The sequence below is a fragment of the Chenopodium album genome, chromosome 20 (assembly GCF_948465745.1).
Source record: "Chenopodium album chromosome 20, dcCheAlbu1.1, whole genome shotgun sequence".
Lineage (NCBI taxonomy): Eukaryota > Viridiplantae > Streptophyta > Magnoliopsida > Caryophyllales > Amaranthaceae > Chenopodium > Chenopodium album.
The window spans coordinates 22,956,748-22,982,930 of NC_137853.1; the positions used below are offsets into that span (position 1 = coordinate 22,956,748).

The 26,183-nt window shown below is 41.2% G+C and overlaps 1 protein-coding gene across 1 annotated transcript; it reads right to left on the reverse strand.

Annotated features, from left to right (window-relative positions):
• Positions 1-22,624: 22,624 nt before the first annotated feature.
• On the reverse strand, positions 22,625-23,275 carry LOC145596902 (uncharacterized). The gene has a single exon (XM_081653093.1). It carries the CDS (start codon positions 23,273-23,275, stop codon positions 22,625-22,627), a length of 651 nt encoding a protein of 216 aa, XP_081509219.1.
• Between the last annotated feature and the right edge of the window lie 2,908 nt (positions 23,276-26,183).

Consider the following 26,183-nt stretch of genomic DNA (forward strand, 5'->3'; position numbering starts at 1 on the left):
AATCACTCACTAATCATGATAATAACAAGAATACAAGATTAATCAACAAATAATCACGAATCACATGATCAACAAGCAATACCAACAACAAAAATAATAATTAAAAGAAAGCAATAAAAATAGAGGAGAGAGAGAGAGTTAGAGATTCTCATTGATTGAAGATGTAAATCTATAGAAAATATGATCAAATTCTTCTTCAAAATCCAAGTTCATTAATGAAAATCCACTCTTTCTCTCTCTACTAATGAAGTTTCTCTCTAGCTCTCCTAAAAACTAATTAGAGAGTAGAATAATTGATTGTTAATTGTTGAATAATTACCCCAAAAATGGGTATTTATACTAAGCTAGGAAAAATAGAAAAATAAAAGAAGGAAAAAGTAAAAAGGGAAAAATAAAGAAAGAAAATAAAACTAAAAGAAAGAAATAAGAAAAGGGGAAAGGAAAATAAAAGTAAAAATCCCCAAAATACATCAGACCCCCCTTTTTCTTCTTGTTCGAATTCAGCTCTCTAATTAGGAAATAATCCCCTGCACTACACTCCACCAAGCTCCACCATCAATTATCTTCATGGCATCACCACCATCCGATTTCAATCAAGCACCAAATGAACGGCTATCACCACCAATTGCATCATCATCGCCTATCTGAGCATCAATCAAGGTCGTTGGTCTTCATTAACAATCGCATGCGAAGCTCGTGAAATGGTTCGGTCGAACCGAGGGTAGGTGCGGCCGAACTATGATCTGGTTCGGTCGAACCATGAGTGTGTTCGACCACACCTCTAAAATCAGAAAAGTTCAAATGATTCTGATTGTTTTCATCCTTTTACTTCGACCAAACTCTTCAATGAGTTTGCCGAAACTCGATTGATTTGCCCTTTGCTCTGATTTTGGCTGTTGCTTGATTGAAGGGTTGCAATTGGTGATTTGTTGTGGCGCAACTGCTGCTGTAAATTGGTGCGACGGCTGTGCTCGCAGGTAGCGATTGGAGGATGTAGGGGACTGCGCTAATTGAGAGTTGGGTTGGGGTGCGGTTGGAGGTTGACGCTGGGTTAAGTAGTGTGGCTGCTGCAACTGGTTGGAGGTTGATGGTGGCTGCTCTGTTGCGTGAGGGAGGTACAGGGGCTACTCTGTGGTTTTGGTGGTGAGGTGGAGTTGATTGGTGGCGGTTATGAGGTGAGGGTGGTGCGTAGGCAAATTGGAGAATTGGGCGTGGCTGATTGGTGTGGTGAAGGGTAAGGTGAAATGTGGGCTGTAGGATATGGGGCAGCAGCAAGTAACAGGGAAAGAATTGCACACACTTTGAATCGTCCCCGAGTTTTGAACTCACTTGACATGAAACCCAAACACCTACACACAAAACCGAGGAAAGGATCGGGACAAAGAAAAAGAATAAAAATATAATGAAAATAAATAAAGCACGAAATAAAATAAAACCAAGACAAATAAAATAAAATAAATAAAATAGAAATAAATAAAATGAAATAGAAAATAAGACATAAAACTAAACTAATAAAATTAAACAAAAACTATACAAGCAAATTAAGTAAAATAAAAGACAAAAATAAACTAAAACTAATAAAATAAAGAAAATAAACTTAAACGCTCCAAAATTACCAAAATAAACTAGAAACTTTATTAAAGAGAAAACAAGAGAATAAACGGAAAATAAGGGAAAGTAAACACGGAAAAGACTTTAAAACTACTCCTTAGGAGTGACATAAATGTCACTCATCAGGTGGGGGCGTCATCTTTGCCACAAACCCACCAAAATACTCATTTCAAGACTGCATACCTTGGTGTTCATAACCATCACCTAGACATGCGCACGAGGTTGAGCTAGGACAAAGAAGAGATGTAGAGAGCTGCTGCCAGGTGCGGGCGCGCACCAGCTAGGTGCGGCCGCAACTGCCTGGGTTCTCTGTTCCGTACCCTACACTGTGCGCCCACGCCTCCTGAGGTCTATTTTTGGACGATCTAACCGAGTTTCCCTTTGTATCTTTTCTATATATAGTCTTTCCTTCTATTTTTAGAGGGAGAATGAATTAGAGAAGAGAATTAGAATTAGTGGGAGAACTTTTGATCATATTTTTAGAGAGAGAAACTCTAGTTTTTTAGAGACAGAAATTCATGGTTGATTGTTGATAATTCAAGATTTCTTCATTTCAATTGATCTTTGATCAAGTATTGTAAGGATTACTCTTCTTTGATTCAATATATAGTTTGATTTAGTTGATTTCATTTATTTTTCACATGCTTGTTAATTGTTTGGGTTTGATTGATGTTTGATTGAAGTTTTATTGATTTTTGTATTGATTTTAGATTTCTTAATATGATCATGATGAATGTGTTGATTAGTTTTGTTTTGATCTTAATTACCATGATTAGTGAGTAGTTTACTTGCTAGGGCATTGGTGAAGCATGTATGAGTAATGGATTAGCGCTAATTGGGGATAATTGATGGAGTTGATAGTGTGATTAAATTTGGTTGATGAATCATGTGCATGTGTGTGGTTAATTGAAGATTGGCCAACTTTTATTGTTCCACTAGATTGCATTGTATGTTCACATTGATACGGACCATTGATTTGTGGCTTGCATTTACACGATAGAGGTGTCTTGTGATGTTTCCTAGCTAGAGTTTATCGTAGTTGACGCTAGTTATACCTCTAGGAGAATAGCTGGATATGCTTTATTGGTTGCATGATTGATTTTCCCTCACATTGTTTGACTTAGCCAATTTGACCTTCCAATTTGCCGATTCCATTATGAATACATGTGGATCCTAACCCTAGTGCTTATTATATTTGATTTCTTCAAGTTTATTTGCCGTGTTCGTTCTAGTTTTAGAATTCACAACCCTACCTATAGACTTCGGGATAGCTTAACCATAGATGATAGACTATTGCTCACCATTCCTTTGGGTTCGACCCTTGACTTACCATATACTTGTATAGGGTTGGTTAAGTGTTTATAAATTTTGTTTTGACCGTTGGGGAGGGTAGATAACGACCTACTTTTCGCCATCGATCAAAAGTTATAAGAGCATTATTTTCTTGTTGTGATAAACTTCAAAGATGAAACAATTGATCATCTAGACAGCACTTTGTACGAGACAAATGAAGAATATGAGCTTGTACAGAGTTTTATCTTGGAAACGGTAAAGAATCAGTAGATTAAAAAATTATCTTTAAATCCATTTTTCAATATCTTTTATTATACTAATATTCATTACATTGCAGGTGATACAAGTGCAGAAGTTGTTTAAAAAAAGGAAGCATCCTCAGGCACATGATATGCTGTCCTACAAGCTGAGAATAATTGAACTTCCATTCCAAAAAGAAAGAGAGGAAAATTTCTCAGCAAGTTATCTACTGCTGCATATGAAGGTTTATGATGGCGCAAATGGCATAGGATTAGGAACAATAACAAAGGTAAGTTAACTTACTTATTTTTGAAGTCGTTACACTCTAGAACTAATCTATACTTAGAGTATAATTTATTTTTTTACAGGAATTTGCAAGACTGAATCACCATCGTGTAAGAACAGTGCTTGACCTACTTCTCAGTGAAAAAAATCAAATGAAACAGAAATTGCTAACAAATGTTGAGGATTGGAAAAAAAAGAAAGAATTTGAAGAAATGCTACAGTAGCTACTGCTATGTCTCTGTAGTTTTATGTGTTTTTTTTGTGATGGATGAAATAGCTTTTGGGTTAGTGCAGGTTTAGGGAAATGAATTTCAGGAACTATTTTACAGCAATTTGGTAGTTCTAGTATATATATATTAGGCCTTATTTCGGTTAGTATCAATTATAAATGTAAAAAATATGTGATGCTATTTGTAATTAAAACTATGGCTTTAGCCACTTAATATAATATTTCCAGTTTGTGTTAAGAAAGAATACATATTCTATATCTAAGTTAAATTACTAGGATTGTACTTTCTCAAAAATGATGATAGAAATAAAAGTAAATGTAAATAGTGTTAAAGTAAATAACAATGTGTTTAAAGTAAATGGAAAAAGTTATGGTGTACGATTTTAAAGTAAAGAAAAATACTTTTAAAGTAATAAAAAATAAATCAAAAGTAGAGGTGGAGATGGGAAAAAGTATTAAAGTAAAAAACATGTTATTCAATTATAAGTAAATGAAAATAATGTTCAAGTAAATAATACTATTTTTAAAGTAAAAGGAAAAAAAGTGTTTACAAAAAACTTTATGAAATAAGGTGTTCAATTTTAATATATAAATTATTAAAGTAAAAAACATGTTATTCGATTATAAGTCAATGAAAATAATGTTAAAGTAAATAATACTATTGTTCCAGGTGTGGATCCAAGGGTTCTGCTGGGTGAGCTGGGTCCCGTCAACAACCTACACACGGTAACACACGTAAACTGCCCTCGGAGGTGGCTCGAGGAACCCCCCTCCGAAGCTTAAATTGGAGAGTGTTTAGAGAGAGAAAGTGTACTTAGAGAGAAACAGAAAGTATATTAAATTGAGTGTCTAACCTCTTTTTCGTTGTACTTTACCCTTTATTTATAGGCGTACCATCTCCTTCGTGGAGAGTTCAGCCTGGTCAGCCCTGCGGGCTGACTCCACCGGGCTGTTGAGCCCCCCTTGACTGTGTTCTTGGCAGTGAGTGCGCACCCAGGGGGCTGGGAAATAGTTCAGCGGGAGCTATCCTATACAAATAGCCCCTCAAGAGGTGGTATGAGGTCACTCATGCCGACTCTTTATATGCAGGTACAATCTTCTTAACTAAGCCCAGCTGGAAGGAATAGCTCAGTAGGAGCTATCCCCTACAACTAGCCCCTCAAGAGATGGCGTGAGGTTTATTCATGCCAGTTGTTCTGAGCGTGTAGTCTTACTAGCCGTGGCTGAACGGGTCGTCCGGTCGAATTAACCTGTCGACTCCTAGCCCCTCAAGTCTTTAGGGTGTTGATGCGGCCTGGAGACTTGGAGGTCAGGTTTTGATTTTGGTGGCTGTGTTTTCGCACTATTTGTATGTTAAAGAGGACTCTGTTTCTAAGGAATGAGAAGCTCGCAAAAGAGGAATTTCAATCACCCCCGCTGAGGTATGAAAAATGACGAGAGTGCGGAGAGGAATTTCAATCACTCCCACTGAAGTCTGAGAAATGACGAGCGTGCGGAGAGGAATTTCAATCACTTCCGTTGAAGTGTTTCATCTCTCTCTTTTTATTTTATTTTATTTTTTATTATTTTTTTTAGGGCGGGAACAGTTTTTGCATGAGTGGGACACGTGTTGATGATCCAGGCTGTCATTTAATTTTACTAAAGTGACATGGCGGTTTGGCATTGCTTTGTGTCTAATCGCCCATTTACTCCGTATTAATTTCACTGTCCCCCCTTTTCACTTATTTCTTTTACTCCTCTTACTTTTTTAACTTTCTCTTTTTCATTACTGTCATTTAAAAATTTTTCGCTCATTGTGGTTCCACTTTCAAACGCTCGTGTTCCTCCATTGTTGCGGTAAGTTTTTGCTTCTTCGTCTTTGTTTTCGCCTCAGTTTCCACTTTATTTGTTTTGCCCTCCCTAATTCTTGTTTCTATACGGACTTGTTTCCTCTTTGCTCTTCTTGATTGCAGATTTGAACTTTCGTCTTGCTCAGGCTTTTGTGTTCGCCATTGTTGTTGTACTCTGTTACTTCTGCAACTTTTTCTCTTAAAGGTACTTACTTTGTACCTTTTGCTGTTTGTATTTACCCAATGTCGCTTCTTTTTGCTTTTTCTTCACAAGATTGTGTCTTTTGATTCTTCCCAATTGTCGTTGTCCAATTTCTTCTCTTTGTTGTTGTTGTAATTGCATTCTTGATTCTTTCTCCTTATTCCTTCATTGTTCTTGTCTCCTAAACTGATCTTTGATTTTCGGTGCCCCATTGTTTTTCCTTCTCTTTGTGGGCTTGTATTTCTTTGTAGATTTCATAATGTCTGACGCTTCTGATAGTCAGACATGAGTGACCCTCAAGCGACCACTGGATCGGATTCACCTTCCCGATCCTCTCTTTCAGGTGAGCGCCTTGCGCACACTTCCTCTGTTTCTCCTTCTTCTTCTCCTATTCCTGTACAAACGGTTATGCCTTCTGACTGCCTCCCCCGCTGCGAGCGGGATGGGTGGTGCTGCGAATCCTGCTGCCGCGTCTGGGTCAGGCAGTATTCATCCCGCTGAGGGTAGTGCTTTTCGCCCTTTCCAGCGCAAACCCCGTCCTAATTTCTTTAATCCTTATTGCGAGCGGGTGATCCCATCTCACCCTTTTGAGGATGCGTGCAATGCGCCATAAAATGTTAGATGATGCTGTAAAGGCTAATCCCCCTGACATGTCTCTTGAGCCCCATTCCTAATGTTTAGCCTTTAAACAGTTTTGCTTGGCTTGATGACATGGCTGACGTACATCGGTTTGACCATTATGTAGTGCAAGGTGGTAGCATTGAGACTCCCTTACCATCTTCTTCTCTGGCTGTTCAATCGGGCAGGATGACTGAGTCTCCTGGTGACTGCTCTAATTATGATGTCAGCCTACTTACGTTGTGGAGCCAGTAGAGGAGGGTAAGACCGAGTTTTTTCTGGATGACAAATGTTATGGGCCCAAAAATTGTGTGCTGGACTCCAGTTGGCTTAAGAATGCTAAGAGCCTAGATCTAACTGTTGTTGGGAAGAAATTTTATGGTTTTGGCGAGGGTTATGAGCTGGTTCTTCCTACTGATGGTGCGAAGCTATCTGCTCCTTCTGCTAGTCACATTGCTGTGTTTGCTTCACTGCTGGATTTGGGCTTGAGGTTCCTTCTGGACCCCACTCTGGAAAAGTTGCTACGTCCCTTCAATATCTTTATATCTTTGGTGCATCCTGCTTTCCTTCATACTTTGATTTGCTTGTTGTGGTTTTTGAGGTTTCGAAGGTATCCTGAGTCCTTGTATCTGTTCAAGTCTTTGATGAGCCTGAAGAGATCTGCTTCTAGGAATGAGTCCGGGTGGTATTATGTTGCTCCCAAGGAGAGCAGGGTCTTATCCTACCCAAGGACTGGACTGGCAAGTTTTTCTGGGTGAAGGTGCCTTCTAATTTTGCTGCTCCGTGTAACTTCAGGGAAATACGCACTAACATGGCTGGAGTTACTGTCTCCCCTTCCGAGCCTGCCCGTGAGACAGAGGTTTTGAGGCTCTGTATGGAGCGGGGACTAGTGACTTTAAGTTTCCCAAGTTCTGGCTGCCCAACTCCATATACATTGTGGGCAACGAGCAGCTCTCTGCTATGCGCTTGTGCCGTACACATGAGTCTGGTAAGCTTTTAACTTTCTGTCGTTTCTTTTCCTTTTTTTATTTATTTTTTTTTTATATCTTATCTGTTTGCCTTGATTTTTCTGCCCTTATCCTTTTCTGGCTACGACAAGTTGGACAAACGTATCCTTGGGCTGGCTGATAATTGGAAGGACCCTTTGACTGCTACCCCTGAATATCCCTCTGAGCTCTTTGATACGCTGGAGGTGTATGCAGTCTCTCTGAAAGGTGAAGTGCGTTTAGTTCTTGCTGAGCTGTGGGTTGTTGTTGGCACTGCAGCTACTGCTGAGCAACCTGGATCCAGCCACGCTGAAGTTGAGCCTTCATCCTCTACTGTAGGGAGTAGGAGTGAGACTCGGCCTGCTCCTCGAAGGGCGGCTTCAGAATCTAATGTGTTAGTGGCGCCTGATGCTTCTCCTGAGAAGCAATCTGTTCGCGGCTTCCGATGGGGTGGCACCTCAGACTTCTGCCGCGAAAAGACAACGTGATCAAGCTTCTAATGATCCAAAAACTATTGTCGATGATTTTGCTGATAGTGTTCTCGGAGGGGCTGAGACCACTGCTGTGGGTGAAAAGCCCATTTCTTCTGCTGAGCATGTTCTGCTATTTTCTTCTACTACTGGTGATGCTACTTTCAGCTCCCTGATGAGACTATCATAGAGCTTCCCAGGTTTCCGCCGCGTCCCTCCGGGATGAGAGGGCGGCTTCGAAGTGCCTCAAGGGGTGGATTCTCCTGAGCAGGGGGTTTCCACCAGCAGGATCATCCAGTTATTGACTTGGAGGATAATCCAATGTCCTCTGCCCCTACTGGATATGAGACTGAAGCGAAAAAGGCTCGCACCTCCCCTGTCCCTGATCCTCTCGTGTCTACATCGGCCAACACTGGGATTCCAGGTGGGAATGCTGATAGGGGGGTGGACACTCATAATTCCAGTGAACTAAACCATTGTGTTCACCAATTCTTGAGTGATGCTTTTGAGAACCCTCTGTCTGCTACCTCAATTTCTGCTGGGGGTACTTTTCGCCCTACTAGGGCTATTGAGTTTTATGAGGTTCCCATTGATGTCCATCTTCGCCCTATACTCTTCCCTGCTAGATTTGAGAATGCTCCCTTTCGGCCCCCGATGAATGTGAGGGCTGACGAGTCTTTGTTTGTGGACAACCCACAGAAAGGTGGTACTTTGGGGTACCGCTTGACTCAAGGAGTTCGTCTCCCCGCCGACTCTACGCGTGACTCATTTAGTCTTCCTGCTGCTACGGCTTGTCATGACTTGCAGAAGGTTAGTTTCTGCTTCCGTCTTTTCTTCTCTTTTCTGCTAATTCCCTTGTAAATGCCTTATTTTATTTTTCTTTTGGGTAATTTCTGCCTCTACTTACTCCTTTCCTTTTCTGTCCTTTTTTACGGCTGGTCAGGTCTGTTGGAGATTTAACCAATGTCTTGCTGTCAGTGGAGAAGGAGTATCAAAATCAGGGCATCATTCTTTCTCAGAAGAACTTGGAGGTCCAGCAGGCTCCGGTTTAGAGGAATGCTATGGCCAATGAGGTGACTCCTCTAAGGGAGAGGGCGGACGCCCTGCAGCTCCAGTTAGGAGAATTCCAGCTCACTCAGACCAAGTTGAAGAGCTGCGAGGAGCGGTAGGAGACCTCTTAAGCCAGGGTGCAGACGTTGGAGGCAGAGATTGCGGATCTGCGAGCTGGACACATAACCGAGCTGGAAGTTGCCAGGAAAGAGGCACTCAAATCTTTTCCACTCTCCCCTGCTTTTGCCAAGCTGGTTGATGATCGCCTTGATGGTGGATGGGAGGTTGTGGCTGGGTGTGTTAGTAGCTTGTATGGTGAAGGTGAGGATCAGCAGGCTTGTTTCAACGCCTTCTAGGCTAAGGTTGAGGCTGCAGGCGAGGCTGGTTTGTTTGATCTCCCTGCTGACCATCCTTGTGTTGCTGGCTGCAAGATTCCTGACCAAGCTGTGCTGAACTTGGAAGTTCCTCTCTGTCCTGACGTTGCTGCGACTATTAGAGTGGAGTCTTTGGTTGGTAATCAATAAAGATTATGTCGGCTGTTACCTTCCTACTCCAGTGGTTCCTCTGAGTTCCCTTCACCTAGATTCGTGGTAACTAAGTAGTTTTGTTGTTGTCTTTGGGGTGTATAGCCGCCAAAGATTATGTTTTCCTGTGCTTTTACTGAATACTTTATTATTTTGCTGCTGGTCCTGTCCAGGTTAACTTAACTTTATATTTCTCGAACTTTACTCGCTGAGTGTTTCCTTATCCTGGTGGATGAGGGCTCAGTGTTGCACATACTATAATTAACTCGCTGGATGTTTACTCTGCCTTGGTAGGCGAGGGTTCAGCTTTGTATTGTATGCACTTGGTGATCTTTTCGTTATTTTGCCTGTTAATTATTTCATGGTCTGCGCCTTTGTTTGGAATTGTTGCTGGGCCAAGGTGTAACAGTACCTAGACCTTAGCACAGTCTCTTTGTTGCATTTAGTGATGTCTTGTAGGTTGGGCTTCTATGTTTTCATGATTTGGTTGCTGAGGGCTCTTTTGACCTTCTTGTTCCCTGATGTGCTTAGCAGGAACTCCGGTGAGTTTTACTCTTTCTGCCCTGTTTTCTTTGGATGCTTGTGCATTATGTACTCTACTTGAATTTTGTAGAGACTTGTTTGTATGCTGATTAGTTTGTTTGATTGTTGCCTGTCTAGGAATTATTTAGTCTTCTCAGCTGAGACTTACTTGTATCGATCAGGTTTTTGACTGCTCCCTTTGTGTCATTCAGCTTGTTTTGCTGTGACTTATTTATGTCGTTCAGCTGATGTGTGTCATAAATGGCACACATTTGACGAGCATTTAGGTCATTTCTATTCTCTTTTCATAGCTTTCATGCTTAATAAGTGCTTAGTTTTATGCTTTGTTGCTTAGTTTTACCTTTCTTCTCTTATTTTGTAGCTTTTGTGCTTTTCGTTGGTTTTCTAGTCTTTTCTTCTTTATTTGCTCTATTTTCGTGGTTGTAGGTATTGGACGAGGTTCGGGTCGTGATTTTGGTGATCCATTATGGTGGAAGAGGCTTTAGGATCAAGTTCATGGAGTTTGGGAAGCTCAAGATGCAAAGAAGTGGAAGTTCCAAGTCTTGGTTCTTCTCTTGTGATCCTTTCAAAGGAAGTGTGTGCCCTCAATATTAAGCCTTAGCTACTGCCTACCTTGTCCTCCATCACCATCATAAATCATGTGTGCACCCCTTGAGCTTGAAGAGTTGAAGATTCGAAGAAACCCAGCTGAGTGCGGCCGCACGCGCAGAATGTGCGGGCGCACACGAGGGATGTGCGGCCGCACACCATGGTTGTGCGGGTGCACATCATGGTTGTGCGGGCGCACATCCCCTGTTGTGTGGCCGCACCAACGTGGGTCTTTTCCGATCGGATTTCGACGATTTTCTCTCTCTTCTTTTACCTATTTGAACCCAATTTTTGTAAGAAGTTTTCATAATAGAATTAGATCATATTCTTAGCTTAGTTGAGAGCTTCTCTCTCTAGATTTAGGGGTTAGTTTTAGGAGTAGATTTTAGAGAGAGAAAGTGAAGAATTTCAATGGTGATTGAGAGATTGAAGATCCAATGGTGACAATTGTATTGGAGATCTACTCTATTATCAATGAGCATTTCTAAACTCTATCTCATTTATAGTTTTGTTTAGTATTCATGTTTAGATTGTTGATTTTGATTGGATTTTGATGATTTGATGATTGATGTTTGATTAGAGTAATTGTTCTTCTTTGATTGTTGATTACTTTAGTTGTTTGTTGAATTGATGATGTTTCTAGAGTAGTTGTTTGGTTAGGGATTTGGTGAAGCTTGTATTATGTAATGGATTGATGTAGATTGGGGATTTTGATGGAGTTGATGATGTGATTAAATTGGTTAATTGATTATGTGCATGTGTGTGTTTGATTTAGGCTTGATCACCCTAGTTATTCACACTATATTGCATTGTAAGTTCACATTGATACGGACCATTGATTTGTGGCTTGCATTTACACGATTGAGGTGTCTTGTGATGTTTCCTAGCTAGAGTTTATCGTAGTTGACGCTAGTTAGACCTCTAGCAGAATAGCTTGATATGCTCTTTTGGTTGCATAATTGATTTTCCCTCACATTGCTTGACTTAGTCAACTTCCTAAACCAATTTGCATTGTTCATTGCTAATATAAGTGAATCCTAATCCCTAGCATTTTATTTGTTTGATTTCTTTGTCTTAGTAGTTGTTAGTGTCCTCTTTTACCCTTTGTCTTCGACCTAGCTTAGGCACATAATTGGAAGCACTTAGACATTACCGTTCCTTTGGGTTCGACCCTTGACTTACCTCTATACTTGTATTTAGGTTTGTTGAGTGTTTATAAATTTTGTTTGGCTTAGGAGGATTAGTTCAACGACCTAATTTTCCCACGTCAAAATGGCGCCGTTGCCGGGGAACAGTGTCTATGTTTGAGTGTTTTTGATTGCTTGAGTCTAGGTCTTTGTGTATACTTTTCTTTTATTTGATTTTTGCTTGTTTTGTATAAAAATGGAAAATACCTCGTTTCCTCAATTTGAGAATGAGTCATTTTGGGTGTACTTTAATAGATTAGAAGACTTCATTAGTTACCATGGTTATGATCTTTGGGAGGCTTGCGAGATTTGTTATCATAATTTGACTAAGCAAACTAGAGACATTGTTGAAAGCATGTTTAATGGTAGATTTCGGGCATTGTCAATTGATGATGCTTGGGATTTTTATGTATGGTTTGCTAGAGATAGTTATAATCGTGGTCATGGTTGTTCAAATGCTTCTATTGATGATCGTTATGGTCCATGTCCCATGAATAATGAATCTTGCATGCCTTCTTGTGCCCCCATCCCCCATGTTAATGATGCCACTCATAACTCTAGTGTTGATCCTCATCACATGCTTGCTCATAATTCTTTTCCTCATTATGCTCCTCAACTCTCTTCACCTTTGAAAACCTTGGAGCCTAACATTGAGTCTTCTTATAATCAAATTGGTGGTTCTTTGAGAAAATTGGAGATGAATTCTAATTTGGAACCAATAGAGATGAGACATTTGGAGATTTTAAGAAGCCAAATGGAATTGTTGAAAAAGTTGGAAGAGAGCAATGAGGTTGTTTCTAGAAGGAATGAGGAGATGGAGAATCAATTGTCATCAATATTGAATGTAAATGAAGTTGCTACTACTTTGGTAGATGTGGAAGAAAATGATGATGATTGTTTTGAGAGGCCTAAGGTGTGTGAGGAGGACATTAGAGAGCCTATGAGTGAGGAAAAGGGTGTAGAGATGGATGTTCTAAAAGAGAGTTTGCATTTTGAACCTCCTTCCCAACTTGAATTTTGTTCCATTGACCCTTTACATGGAGTTGAAGAGAAGCTAAAGTGGTTGACTTCTCCTAATTTTGAGGAAACATTAATTCAAGTTAAGAAGGATGGGACATTGCAATTTTTAAAACGTGGAGAAGTTGTGAGGAGAGAGAGTGAGGATGAGAAGGATGAAGTAGTCTCCGTGGGGGATTGGATGTTTGAGGGTGATGAGAACCAAGAGGTTTTGATTGTTGAAAAACCAATTGAAGAGTCCATTTTCCCACCCACCTCCCTTGATTGCAATTTCATCCCCCCATTCCTCAATTTTGAAGACCAACCTTCTTCCACCCCATCTCCTTTGCATGATGACCATGGTTTCTTTGAGGGTGAGGCCTTGAGCTTAGATGATTTTGATGAAGAAGAGGTTCCATGTGATAAGGTTGAGGAGGTAGAACCTACTTTGGATGATTGTGAAGATGAGAGTGAAGTGTTTGGTGAGGTTGAATCTCCAACTCCTATCTCAAATTTTCAACCATTGCCCTCCTCTTTCACCTTTGATGACCCTTTCTCTTCTACATTTTCCACCATTGAGATGGATGAGGCCTTTTTAGAGGGAGATTGTACTTCTAATGATTATTTTGAGCTACCTCCCAAGTTTAACCCTCAACCCTTTGATGAGCTTCCTTTGAACCTTGATCGTGATGTGAAGCTTTTAAGAGCTCTCTTAGGGTGTGAAGTTTGTGAGGAGGATGTGATTGAGAATGAGCTTGATTTGAATGATGATGAGTTGGAGGAGAACCCTTTGGATGTGAGTTCATTGGATGAGAGAGCTTGTGTGTCAATGGATAGTGGTGTAAGTGAGCAACCAATTCCTTTTACTTCACCTTACACCTCATTTTCAAGAAAGCTTGATCTTGTTCCCTCTTATCCCATGTCATTACCTTCTTTTCTCATGTCCCCGCCTCTTGAAAAGCCTTTAGTCCCCCAAGTGCCTCATTTGATGACTTTTGAGGATGATGGTGGGATTTTCAACCAAAAATATTTTGTTGGGAAGAGTATGCCTTCTTCTTTTTCTTTAATTTCTCTTCCTTTTTCTTATATTCTTGTTTTTCCCTTCTCTCCTTCTTCTTGGCATACTTCTTCTCAACCCCATAGGTGTGCACTATGCTTGTTGCATGCCTTATTTTTGTCATGTGCATACTTGCTCTCATATGAAATGTGTAGTAGTGCATTTGACAAGCTTTTGCGATCGTTGCAATATTATTTTACTAGAGCGGTCAAGCTTGGACCTTAAGCAAGCCTTTCTCGGGAAGTAACCCGTGTTTTAGATTAGATTTTCCTTTTCTTTTTAGAATAGATTTTTCTCTCATGGAAATTTTTGTGTGCCTTTTGCTAGGTACATGACTTGATATACTTTGGTGCTTCGATTTGGATCAAGAATCAAGGAAGGTTGACTCCTATCTTTGCGAGCATATGGAGACAAGGTCTAATTCTTGAGAAATTAGCTTTGAAAGGTTTAAATTGGGTCATTTGCGGGTATTTACACCCACCTCAAATCCGGTAATATCTTTCCTTGCCCTTTCTCTAGTGGATGATGCCATGTTGGACATATGTTGGTTTGTTGGATAAATCTCCTTGTTTTCCCCTCCCATGGATTATATGATTTATGTTTGAGTGTATTGTCTCATTCAAGCTTGGGGGAGGGTATTCTATCATGTTTGGTGGGATGTTGATCCTCATGTGTTATGCACCTTTGTATATGCTTTTCCATGTTTCTTATATTTTGAAAAACTCCAAAAAGATTTTCCTTTCTATCAAGGCAAATTTGCAATGTGTTTTGTTTTGTTCTTGCTTTGGACATAATAACATTTGGACCTGTATAATTGAATGCATTTCTTCCTAAATGGTAATGGTGTGCACGGTTTGAGATTACGCTTGGTTGATTCTAGGATAAAGCATGCTAAGGTAGTTGGTTAGAACTAGTGGGAACATGAAGCCGGATTCTACTTGTTTGTGGCATGTTTGGTAGTTGCTTCCTATAGTCGATTTGACACCAATAGTGAGTTTTTGCTACAACCATGTGAGTTCTATGTTTTTCAAACCTTCTACCTTATTTGTATGAGCGGCATGGATCCTTGACTTCTTGCAAACCTAATCTTGAAACTTGACTCATAGATCTTGAATCCGAGACCGAACCATTTAGGGAGGACAAAGGCACCTTTATCGGGGTGGTATTTTTCATTTTAGGATAGTTTTATTCATTTTCTTTATTTTTGGGTTTACATTTGCCTTCTTGCAACCATTTGAGCCTTATATCTTCTTTTCAAGCCACATCTTTAGATATTTGGCCTTTTGTTTCATTTTCTTTCTTTTCTTGGTTTTTGTGAAGCAATTGATCATATTTGATGGAGTTTGTGGTGGAGAAGTTGAAATGTTTGGTTCTAATGATAGCAAGATTGTGTGATTTCTTCCTTGTGAATAATGGCAAATGAGTATGAGTAAAAGCCGTCCTACATTATAAAAGGCATGGACAAATAAGTGCAAAATCGAAAAAGCCGTCCAAAGTTAAAAGAGGCGAGGACAAAGCACTATTAAAAAAATAAAAGAAAAAAAAAAGAGTAAAATGAAAAATTCAAAAAATATTTTGATGTGAGTTATCTCCCTTTTTGAGCATTGAGGACAATGCTCCATTTAAGCTTGGGGGGAAGCGTTCTCACGCTTTTTGTGTATATGTTTGTGATTTATAGCTTTGAATAAGCTTGGGGGTGTTAGTTTGTTTTTGTTTGGTGACTACTTGATTGTGATTCTAAGAATTGGCCGTTCTTTGCTTCACTTTTAGGAAAACCACCAAATTTTAAACCAAATTTTAAATTTTAGCCTACCTTCACCCTTTTGCCTTAACGTTACAACCTTGGGGAAAGACCTTTTGACCTAAATGGTTGAGTCATTCATCGGTGAAGAGGAATGTGAGTTTTAGGAATAGGGAGAGGGGATGCAAAAGTCAAGATGTCGAGTAGCCTAAAAATTCTCTTTTTCCGGTTCCTTCGTGGAATCATTGGGATGCTCACTTGAGGTCGATTTGAAGCTATTAGGAAGAACGCGGTAAGATTGTTTGGGATGAAAGTGGATTGTGAAAGCTAGTTCCTATGCTTAGCATATTTATGTTTCAATCAACCTTGGGTATCTTGGAGCGTGCACTCCCTTACTTGTTTAGAAAGATTTGCATCCACTTGTACTTGTACATTTGCAAAAGTCCTTTCATGAACATTTGTTTGCTTTTCTTGTATTTTGTTTTCTTGTTCATGCTTTGCCTTGTTTGTTTTATTATGAGAGTTATGGGTCAAACTCTTAGGATACCCTTACAAGACCTCACTCGTCCTCATAGACGACTTTGGGGTTTAAAGGGCTTGTTGTAGCTAAAAACAACCGTGATTCCTACGAAAGTGAGTTAGTGTATATTCTCATCTCGTCTCTTCTTTAGTTTGTTTTATTAAGCTCGTCATTTCCACTCCCTTGGTTTTGTTTTGCTCGAGGACGAGCAAAAGGTAAGCTTGGGGGTATTTGATGTGTGTCATAAATGGCACACATTTGACGAGCATTTAGGTCATTTCTATTCTCTTTTCATAGCTTTCATGCTTAATAAGTGCTTAGTTTTATGCTTTGTTGCTTAGTTTTACCTTTCTTCTCTTATTTTGTAGCTTTTGTGCTTTTCGTTGGTTTTCTAGTCTTTTCTTCTTTATTTGCTCTATTTTCGTGGTTGTAGGTATTGGACGAGGTTCGGGTCGTGATTTTGGTGATCCATTATGGTGGAAGAGGCTTTAGGATCAAGTTCATGGAGTTTGGGAAGCTCAAGATGCAAAGAAGTGGAAGTTCCAAGTCTTGGTTCTTCTCTTGTGATCCTTTCAAAGGAAGTGTGTGCCCTCAATATTAAGCCTTAGCTACTGCCTACCTTGTCCTCCATCACCATCATAAATCATGTGTGCACCCCTTGAGCTTGAAGAGTTGAAGATTCGAAGAAACCCAGCTGAGTGCGGCCGCACGCGCAGAATGTGCGGGCGCACACGAGGGATGTGCGGCCGCACACCATGGTTGTGCGGGCGCACATCATGGTTGTGCGGGCGCACATCCCCTGTTGTGTGGCCGCACCAACGTGGGTCTTTTCCGATCGGATTTCGACGATTTTCTCTCTCTTCTTTTACCTATTTGAACCCAATTTTTGTAAGAAGTTTTCATAATAGAATTAGATCATATTCTTAGCTTAGTTGAGAGCTTCTCTCTCTAGATTTAGGGGTTAGTTTTAGGAGTAGATTTTAGAGAGAGAAATTGAAGAATTTCAATGGTGATTGAGAGATTGAAGATCCAATGGTGACAATTGTATTGGAGATCTACTCTATTATCAATGAGCATTTCTAAACTCTATCTCATTTATTGTTTTGTTTAGTATTCATGTTTAGATTGTTGATTTTGATTGGATTTTGATGATTTGATGATTGATGTTTGATTAGAGTAATTGTTCTTCTTTGATTGTTGATTACTTTAGTTGTTTGTTGAATTGATGATGTTTCTAGAGTAGTTGTTTGGTTAGGGATTTGGTGAAGCTTGTATTATGTAATGGATTGATGTAGATTGGGGATTTTGATGGAGTTGATGATGTGATTAAATTGGTTAATTGATTATGTGCATGTGTGTGTTTGATTTAGGCTTGATCACCCTAGTTATTCACACTATATTGCATTGTAAGTTCACATTGATACGGACCATTGATTTGTGGCTTGCATTTACACGATTGAGGTGTCTTGTGATGTTTCCAAGCTAGAGTTTATCGTAGTTGACGCTAGTTAGACCTCTAGGAGAATAGCTTGATATGCTCTTTTGGTTGCATAATTGATTTTCCCTCACATTGCTTGACTTAGTCAACTTCCTAAACCAATTTGCATTGTTCATTGCTAATATAAGTGAATCCTAATCCCTAGCATTTTATTTGTTTGATTTCTTTGTCTTAGTAGTTGTTAGTGTCCTCTTTTACCCTTTGTCTTCGACCTAGCTTAGGCACATAATTGGAAGCACTTAGACATTATCGTTCCTTTGGGTTCGACCCTTGACTTACCTCTATACTTGTATTTAGGTTTGTTGAGTGTTTATAAATTTTGTTTGGCTTAGGAGGATTAGTTCAACGACCTAATTTTCCCACGTCATCAGCTTGTTTATGCCGCGACTTATCGTTTTCTGCCACTTACTTCTCTTTGTAAGGGCTTATTGTATGTCTATTTCCTCCTGTTCTCTCCCCCTCAAAGAGGTGAGTTAAGTGGGAATAAGAGAACCTTAGTGTTGCCCACGTAGCTCATCTTCTCCGTTTTCCTTTACCTCTACTGCTCAAGTTGAACGTGTCAGGCCCAATCCTCAGGCATCCCCGAGGTGGTGCCTTGTTTTACTTTGAGTAGGTGAGGTGAGGTTTTAGGGAGGGGTGCTTTAATTTGTCGCTTAGCGCTAATTTCCCACTTTGTGCTATGGTGCTTGTTGCCCCTAACACTTGCGTGTTTTTTTTCTGCACGTTAGTATATGATGTTAAAGCATGATATATTAAAACAAGTTTATGCAACATACTCCTCATGTAGAGGCTCGTATTTCATTGAATAAAAATGGCTCAAATGCCTTAATTAATATGACATGAACTAAATAGAGTCTTTGCATAATTGAAACAATTATCCTCGTTTCTTCTTAATTTCATGCTTCTCAAACAAAATATTTCTTTAACACATCAGCATTGAAACTATTTCTTAAGACCTGACCTTCTTGATCTGCGAGGAGGAATGCACCTGGTCCTACCTACTCGTGAATGATGAAAGGGCCCTCCCAGTTTTCTGACAACTTTCCATGCTGATTTCCTCCTCCCACTGCTGCTGTCCTTCTGAGGACAAAATCTCCGGGCAGGAGCTCTTTATGCTTGACCCTTTTGTTGAAAGCTTTGGAAATCTTACTCTTCTGGGCTGCCAGCTTGAGAGCTGCTTTTAGCCTTAATTCTGGCAGGAAGTCTAGCTCTTCCACCATGCGCTTTTTGTTTCCTTGTTGTTCATAGTGCTGTATCCTCAGGCTAGGAATTTTCACTTCTATTGCGACAACGACATCAGCCCCGTAAGCTAGGGTGAAAGGGCTTTTACCAATGGACCTTTCTTAGTTGTTCTGTTTGCCCATAAGACCTCTGGGATTTAGTCTGCCCATAGGCCCTTGTATTCCTCCAGCTTCCTCTCCAAGGCTGTTAGGATTAGCTTGTTTGCTGCTTCTGCCTGGCCATTACTCTCCGGGTGGCAGATTTAGGCACTAGCATACTTGGTGCCCATTTCCTCCAAGTATCCTTGATGGTGTCAGAGTCGAACTGACATCCATGATCAAAGACTATGCACTGTGGCGCACCGAACCTTGTGATGATAATCTTCCATATGAATGTCCTTACTTAGACTGCCTTTATGTACTTAGTGGGTTCGGCCTTTATCCGCTTTGTAAAATAATCTACTGCCACATTGAGATACTTCCTGCCCGCTGACCCAGTGGTGAAAGGTCCCAATATGTCCATTCCCTACTAAGCGAACGGGATCGGGCTGAGGATCGGGGTCAGATCATTTGCTGGTTGGTTTATGACTGGGGAATATTTTTGACACTTGTTGCATTTTTTCACGTATGCCAGCGCATCTTCTGTTAGAGTTGGCTAGTACGCACCTCTTCTGAGGACTTGCGATCCACTCCCAATGCCTATCCACCAATGTGGTTAGCGCATATTCCTGAGTGGGCTTCTTCCATAATGCTTTCATGCTCCCACTCTGGGATGCACCTCAGCAGTGGCTTTGAGAAGCCTTTCTTGTGGAGCTCTCCGTTTGTCACCACCACATACCAATTGGTTTCCTTCTTCAGTTTCTTAGCTTGTATTTCATCATCGGGCAGCGAGCCATGAACTTTGTATGCTAGAATGTCTAAGAACCAGGCTCTCTACTGTCCAATGCAGTTTACCTGCTCCTACTCGGCAATACTGCTTTCTTCTAGGACCTCAACCATCATTGTCCTTGTGAGGCTCCGCAATGTGGATCTGGCTAACTTTTATAAAGCGTCAGCCTGGGAGTTTCCTGCTGTGGGTACCAAGTCTATCTAAAAGTGAACCATTTGGGCTGCTAGCTCCTTTACTTAGTTACATACTTCAGCATGGCGGCTTCTCTAACCTCATACGCATCCGACAGTTGGCTGGCGACGAGCAGAGAATCAGTTTGCAAGTGGACTTTGCGGGCTCCTGCTGCGATGCTCATATGCAGGCCTGCCAGCGCTGCCTCGTACTCTGCCTCATTGTTTGATGCTTTGAACTTGAACTTTCTGGCGTACTCAAATACATTTTCCTCTGAGGATGTCATTATGACTCCTGCTCCACTCCCTGTTTGGGCTGAGGATCCTTCTACTTCTACCTTCCAGACCCCAATGTTATCCTCTTTCTCCTCATAGGATGCTTCCACGATGAAATCTGCTAAGGCTTGTACCTTAATGGCTGCCCTAGGTTTGACCTCAAACTCGTACTCAGAAAGTTCGATGGCCTACTTTAAGAGTCTGCCTGATGCATCCATTTTCTGTAATGCTTTTTCTAGCAGGTGATTTTTGAGGATTTGTATTACGTGCGCGTCAAAATATGGTTTCAGCTTCCTTGCTGTTGTTACTACTGCGAAGGCCAGTTTTTTGTACTAATGGGTACCTTTGTTTTGCCTCAGTTAGCACATAGCTTACGAAGTATATAAGCCTTTGGTGCTTTTGTTTCTCTACCACTAGAACGACTGCGATTGTCTAAATTGACGTAGAGATGTACAACTGCAACTTTTCTCTTAACTCCGGGCTAATCATTGTTGGGAGCTTAGTCAGATGCTCCTTAATACCCTCAAAGGCTTCTTTTTCTGCAGCTCCCCACTTAAATTCTATGTTCCCTTTCAGTAGCTCATAGAACAGCAAAGCCTTATCTACTGACTTGCTGATGAACCTGGTCAGCTCGGCCATTCTGCCTGTCAACCGCATGATATCTTTAATGCACTTAGGCTCAGGCAGGCTTAGGACTGCTTCGACCTTTTCCGGATTTGCATCTATTCCTCTCTCGCTGATAAGGAAACCTAAGAACTTTCCCGAGCTCACTCCGAAGACACATTTCTTCGGGTTGAGTTTGATTTTATACTTCTTCAAGGTGGCAAATGTTTCCTCCAGATTCATGATATGCCCTGCCTGCGTGACACTCTTAACAATTGAGTCGTCAACATATACCTCAACATTTCTACCCTTCTGGTATATGAACACTCTATATGTGGTCTTCTAAAAGGTTGCCCCAGCATTCTTTAGCCCGAAGGGCATAACTATGTAATTGTACACTCCCCCTTCGGTGATGAATGCGGTTTTCTACCGGTCTGGTTCATGCTGGCTGATCTGATGGTACCCTGAGAAGGCATCCATGAAGCTTAGCAAGGCGTGCCCGCTGGTTGAGTCTACTAGTTAATCAATCCGTGGCAGCGGGTAACAATCTTTTAGGCATGCCTTGTTGAGATCTGTGAAATCCACACACATTCTCCACTGGCCATTTCCTTTTTTCACCATGACCACGTTGGCTGACCACTCTGGGTAATCTCTAGGTTCAATGAATCCCGCCCCCAAGAGTTTCTCCACTCCTCCTGAATTGCTTGATTTTCTCTGTGGAGAAGCTTCGTTTTTTCTGCCTAACTGGCTTTATATCCTCCTTCACATTTCGCCTGTGGACCATGACTGCAGGGTCAATTCCGGGCATCTCATCTGCGGAGAATGCAAAAATATCCTTGTTTTTTCTTAGAAGTTCTATGAGGTGTACCCCTACTGCAGGATCGATGTCTTTCCCGATCTTCACTATTCTCGAGGGGTCCCCTTCTGTGAGCTCAACTGTGATATGCTCCCCACTAGGAAGTGGCCTAGCCATTTCTTCCTTTGCAGGCTCAATGTTTTCCATCGCTAACTTCTGTATATCCTTCTCCCTGTGATATTCTTCGCGCTTCCTTTTTCTTGACTTCCTCTCAGACTGCTCAGTGGGCCTCTATTTTGAGGTTGGCTACTGCCTGGTCCTTGCAGGCTGCTTTAGAGTAGTTATGTAACATTTTTGAGCTGTCTTCTGGCTTCCCTAGAGCTTTGCTGACCGCCCTTCATTAGTTGTGTAGGCCATGGCGAGGTGGTAGGTGGATACCACTCCGCCTATCTTGTGGATGAGCGGTCTCCCCATGATCATGTTATAGGGCGAAAGAGAGTTTATCACAAGGAATTCTGCTCGAACATCACGCTTTTTTGACCTCTCCCCCACCGAACTGAGAGCTTAATTATACCTTCTGGGGTCAGCCCTGATCCATTAAACCCAGTGACTTTGTAACTCACCCTTTTCAAATCCTTCTTGTCCAACTTTACCTCGTTGAACGTGCTGATGTATAAGATGTTAGCTAAACTGCCTCCATCTTTTAATATCCTATCCACCTCCCGATTTTCAATTCTCATCGTCACCAGCAGAGGAATCATCATGAGGGTAAATTATGCCCTCCTGGTCATACTCATCCAACGTAGCTCGCGGCTGCGGGGGAAGGGGTGGCCATTTGCGCTTCTCATTGTAGTTTATCTAATGTATCATTGCCCGCAGGTCGGCCTGTGCTTTGTTCACTAATCCTCCATGCACCGGTCCTCTGCTGATCACGTATACTCTGCCTTCTGGCTTACTATCTCTGTCCCTGTCTCCAGCAGGACCCCTATGACCTCCTCTGCGGTCAGCGCGGCCTGTTCTATCCTCGTCTCTTCTTCTGGGAGGGTCATCATGCTGCTTAAATTGATTCAGGTACCCTCTCTTGACTAGATCCTCTATGTTATCCTTCAGGTGTGTACATTCATCGGTGGTATGACCATGGTCCCTATGAAAGTCGCACCACTTGTTGGTATCACGGTTCTTATTGACCATCCTCGGGGGTCTCTACCACTTATCATCAGCTTTATTCACGCTGAAGATATGAGACCTTGAGTGGGTTAATGGGGTATATTGGTCAAACCTACCAGGCCTTGCCCCTCCCTTTGGATCAGACTTTCTCACCCCCACTGCCCTGTCCGCTTCCCTGCGGCTTTGCTCAACCCTACTAGGCTGGTCAGCGTTGGGTGTGTTCTCTGCCCGGGTAACCTCTGCCCGCTTAACTGAGTCACCCGGTGCCTTCCTACTCAGCATGGCTCTGTCCGTTTCGTCTGCCTTGATGAACTCGTGCGCTTTAGCCAGCGCTTCAGCTAGTGTTTTAAGGCTTTTACTCTCCATGTACGCTCTAAATGGTGAGCCTGGTAGCAAGCCGCTCTGCATTGCTAGCAGTGCTACCTCTTGACTCATATTTGGAATGGTTGTTGCCTCCTTATTGAATCTGGTGATGAACTCCCTCAAGGGCTCGTCTTTTCCTTGAACTAACGACATCAGTGCAGTTGTCATCTTAGTTCGATCTACTAGGGTTATGAAATGCTCCATGAATATTCTTTTCAGCTGGTTATAAGAGTATACAGAACATTTGGGAACGGCTCCATACCACTCCGTTGCCAACCCCTCTAGGGTTGGCGGGAACGCTTTACACCAGACTGAGTTCGTCATGGTATAGAGTACCATTTGGTTCTCTAAAGATGATATGTGGCTCTTGGGTGTTGTGGTTCCATTGTATCTGCAACTCGGCATTTTTACCTTCTCCATTGGTTCCTCCAGAATCTCCTGGAAAAAAGGGGAATCATCTGCAACAACCTGGATTCGCGCTCGCTTGTCTCTTTCCGGGCTGGGCCCCCGCTCCGAGGCTTTGCGACCTACTACAGGGAACTCGCTTCTCTGGGCTGATCTGAGCTTAGGCTACCTCTTCTACACTCCATTCTCGATTAAGATTGCGAGCTTCCAACTCCAATACCCTTTTCCTCAGCTGGACGAGCTACTTCTACTCAGGGATAAAGGTTGTGGGTGCTGGCTTCTTTACTGCGGGTTCCGCAGCTACCACTGTTGGTGACAGGCTTGCTCCCTTACTCATATTGGCTAGGATTGCTGTCATTGTTGCCAGCTGCTCTTTGCTGCACTTAGAGAGGTTCTGCAGGATGGCTGACATGTTTACGGGCTGCGGTTTCTGGGTTACAGGTGCTGAAACAACGGGCTCATTGTTCGCGCCTGTTAACGGCATTCCGTATTTGAAAATGGAACTGGATCCTGTCGGATCGACCGGTTTCGACGCCCCTTTAACTGAAGCTGATGTCGATCCGATGGGGTTGGATTTTTGTGAGATGGTCGATTTGGGTTTTTTGGTGGATCCTTTGAGATCAACAGTTGCTATTGGTATTTTTTGTGGTGTTTGATTGGCGTCGTTGGTTTTGGGTATGGGTATTTGTACATCCTCTTCTCCGGCCATGGTGGTTTGTTAACTAGTCCCTAGCTCAGTTGGCAAACCTCAGGTGAGATGATCCTTCCCCTCTTTCTAGCGCCAATTGTTCCAGGTGTGGATCCAAGGGTTCTGCTAGGTGAGCTGGGTCCCGTCAACAACCTACACACGGCAACACACGTAAACTGCCCCTCGGGGGTGCGTCGAGGAACCCCCCTCCGAAGCTTAATTTAGAGAGTGTTTAGAGAGAGAAAGTGTACTTAGAGAGATATAGAAAGTATATTAACTTGAGTGTCTAACCTCTTTTCCGTTGTATATACCCTCTATTTATAGGCGTACCATCTTCTTTGTGGAGTGTTCATCCTGGTCAGCCTTGCGGGCTGACTCCACCGGGCTGTTGAGCCCTCCTTGACTGTCTTCTTGGCAGTGAGTGCGCACCTTGGGGGCTGGGCGATAGTTCAGTGGGAGCTATCCTATACAACTATGTTTAAAGTAAAAGGAAAAAAGTTTTTAAAAAAACTTTATGAAATAAGGTGTTCAATTTGAAAGTACAAAAAAATATTGTTAATTTAATAGAAAATTAATATAAGTAAAGGGAGAAATGGGAGAAAGTATTCAAGTCAAAATCATTGACCCGATTCGAATGACTCGAAGCATGACCCAAATTTGACCCAAAATCATTGACCGAAAAAATGACCTAAAACCCAAAATTAACCCAACCCAACCCATACCCGACCTGAAAATTGAGTTTACCTAATCCTGACCATGCACTAGAGCTCACCCAACCCAAACATGACCAATCCAAATTTGACGGGAAGAGTTTGACTCGAAGTGTTTAACCAACCCTAATATGATCCGAAATGTTTGACCCAAAATGTTTAACCAACTGAAATGTGATCATACATTAAACTAAGGATGGATCAAATCTCCTACTTCATTTGCCTCCCTTACATCCATAGTTGGAGGTGGTTAATCAAACAAATACCATAACCTATTGTAGGGAATATTTCAAGCATTATGATAACCCCAAACTTGAACCCCACTGTGATCATACACTAAAGTACGGTGGCGTTCCAAAGGGAAAGACAAAGAGCAAAAAGAGTCGCCAACAAGTTTTAGGAACTTGTAAACCCAAAAGACAATCCAAAAGGACCATCAACTACTCCATAAGGTCTTGAACCAAACAAGGTCCGGGGATGAGGGTACGAATCCAATCTACAAAAGAAAGGACCCGCCCTATAAAATAGGCCTCTACTTTGTTCTGCTCGTATTCATGTGCGCTTTTCGAATAACATACAAACATTATATTGAACCTACCCTGTTTATCTATGTTGGTTGAATATTAATGCACAAACAAACTATTATTGGCGATCCCTTGAATTAAAATCACATTAGCCTAAACCAAATTAATAATTATCTTATTAAGCGTGATTTCAAGTACAAATTCCCTTTAACAATCATAAAAGGTGTGATCAAGCAATAACAATAAAATATATCAAGCAACATAATAATAAATCAAAAACAATAATGATAATAGTAGCATAATAAGGCATAATAAAGCTTGATAATAATAGCAAGATCCTAGGCATGATACTAACAAGGTTAATAAATCCTAGCATGTCACTAAGCAATAAAGATCAAAGCTTTAAACCTAACATGGCACTAACATGATATTAGAAAAGAGTAAAGGCACCCTAAACATGATACCAGAAAGCATAAAATAATATCCTAACATGATACTAGAAAGCATTAAAAGCATCCTAACATGATACTAGGAATCATAAACAATAATAAGCATGCAATCTACATTGTGAAAGAAATAGAGAGTAAGCTAATCTACTTACTTTGAAGCCTCGTACCTTTTTCTAATAACAAAATACACAAGTTAGTAAACTTCAATGAAAATAATAAACAATAATTAAATAATTAAAGAATTAAATTGAAATCAAATTAAATAAAGTTTAGACTAGTTTTGGACCAAACCCTCAGAAATTATCAACCTTTCACGTCTAGGGCGAAGGCAACTTCGAACTTGGCTAAGAGACCCTAAGTCTTGTGAATGCGGAATATTGTGTGTAAAAAGGTAGTTTAGAAATAGAGAGAAAAATAAGAATTAAGGAAGAGCTAATGAGAATTGATTGTTTGTGA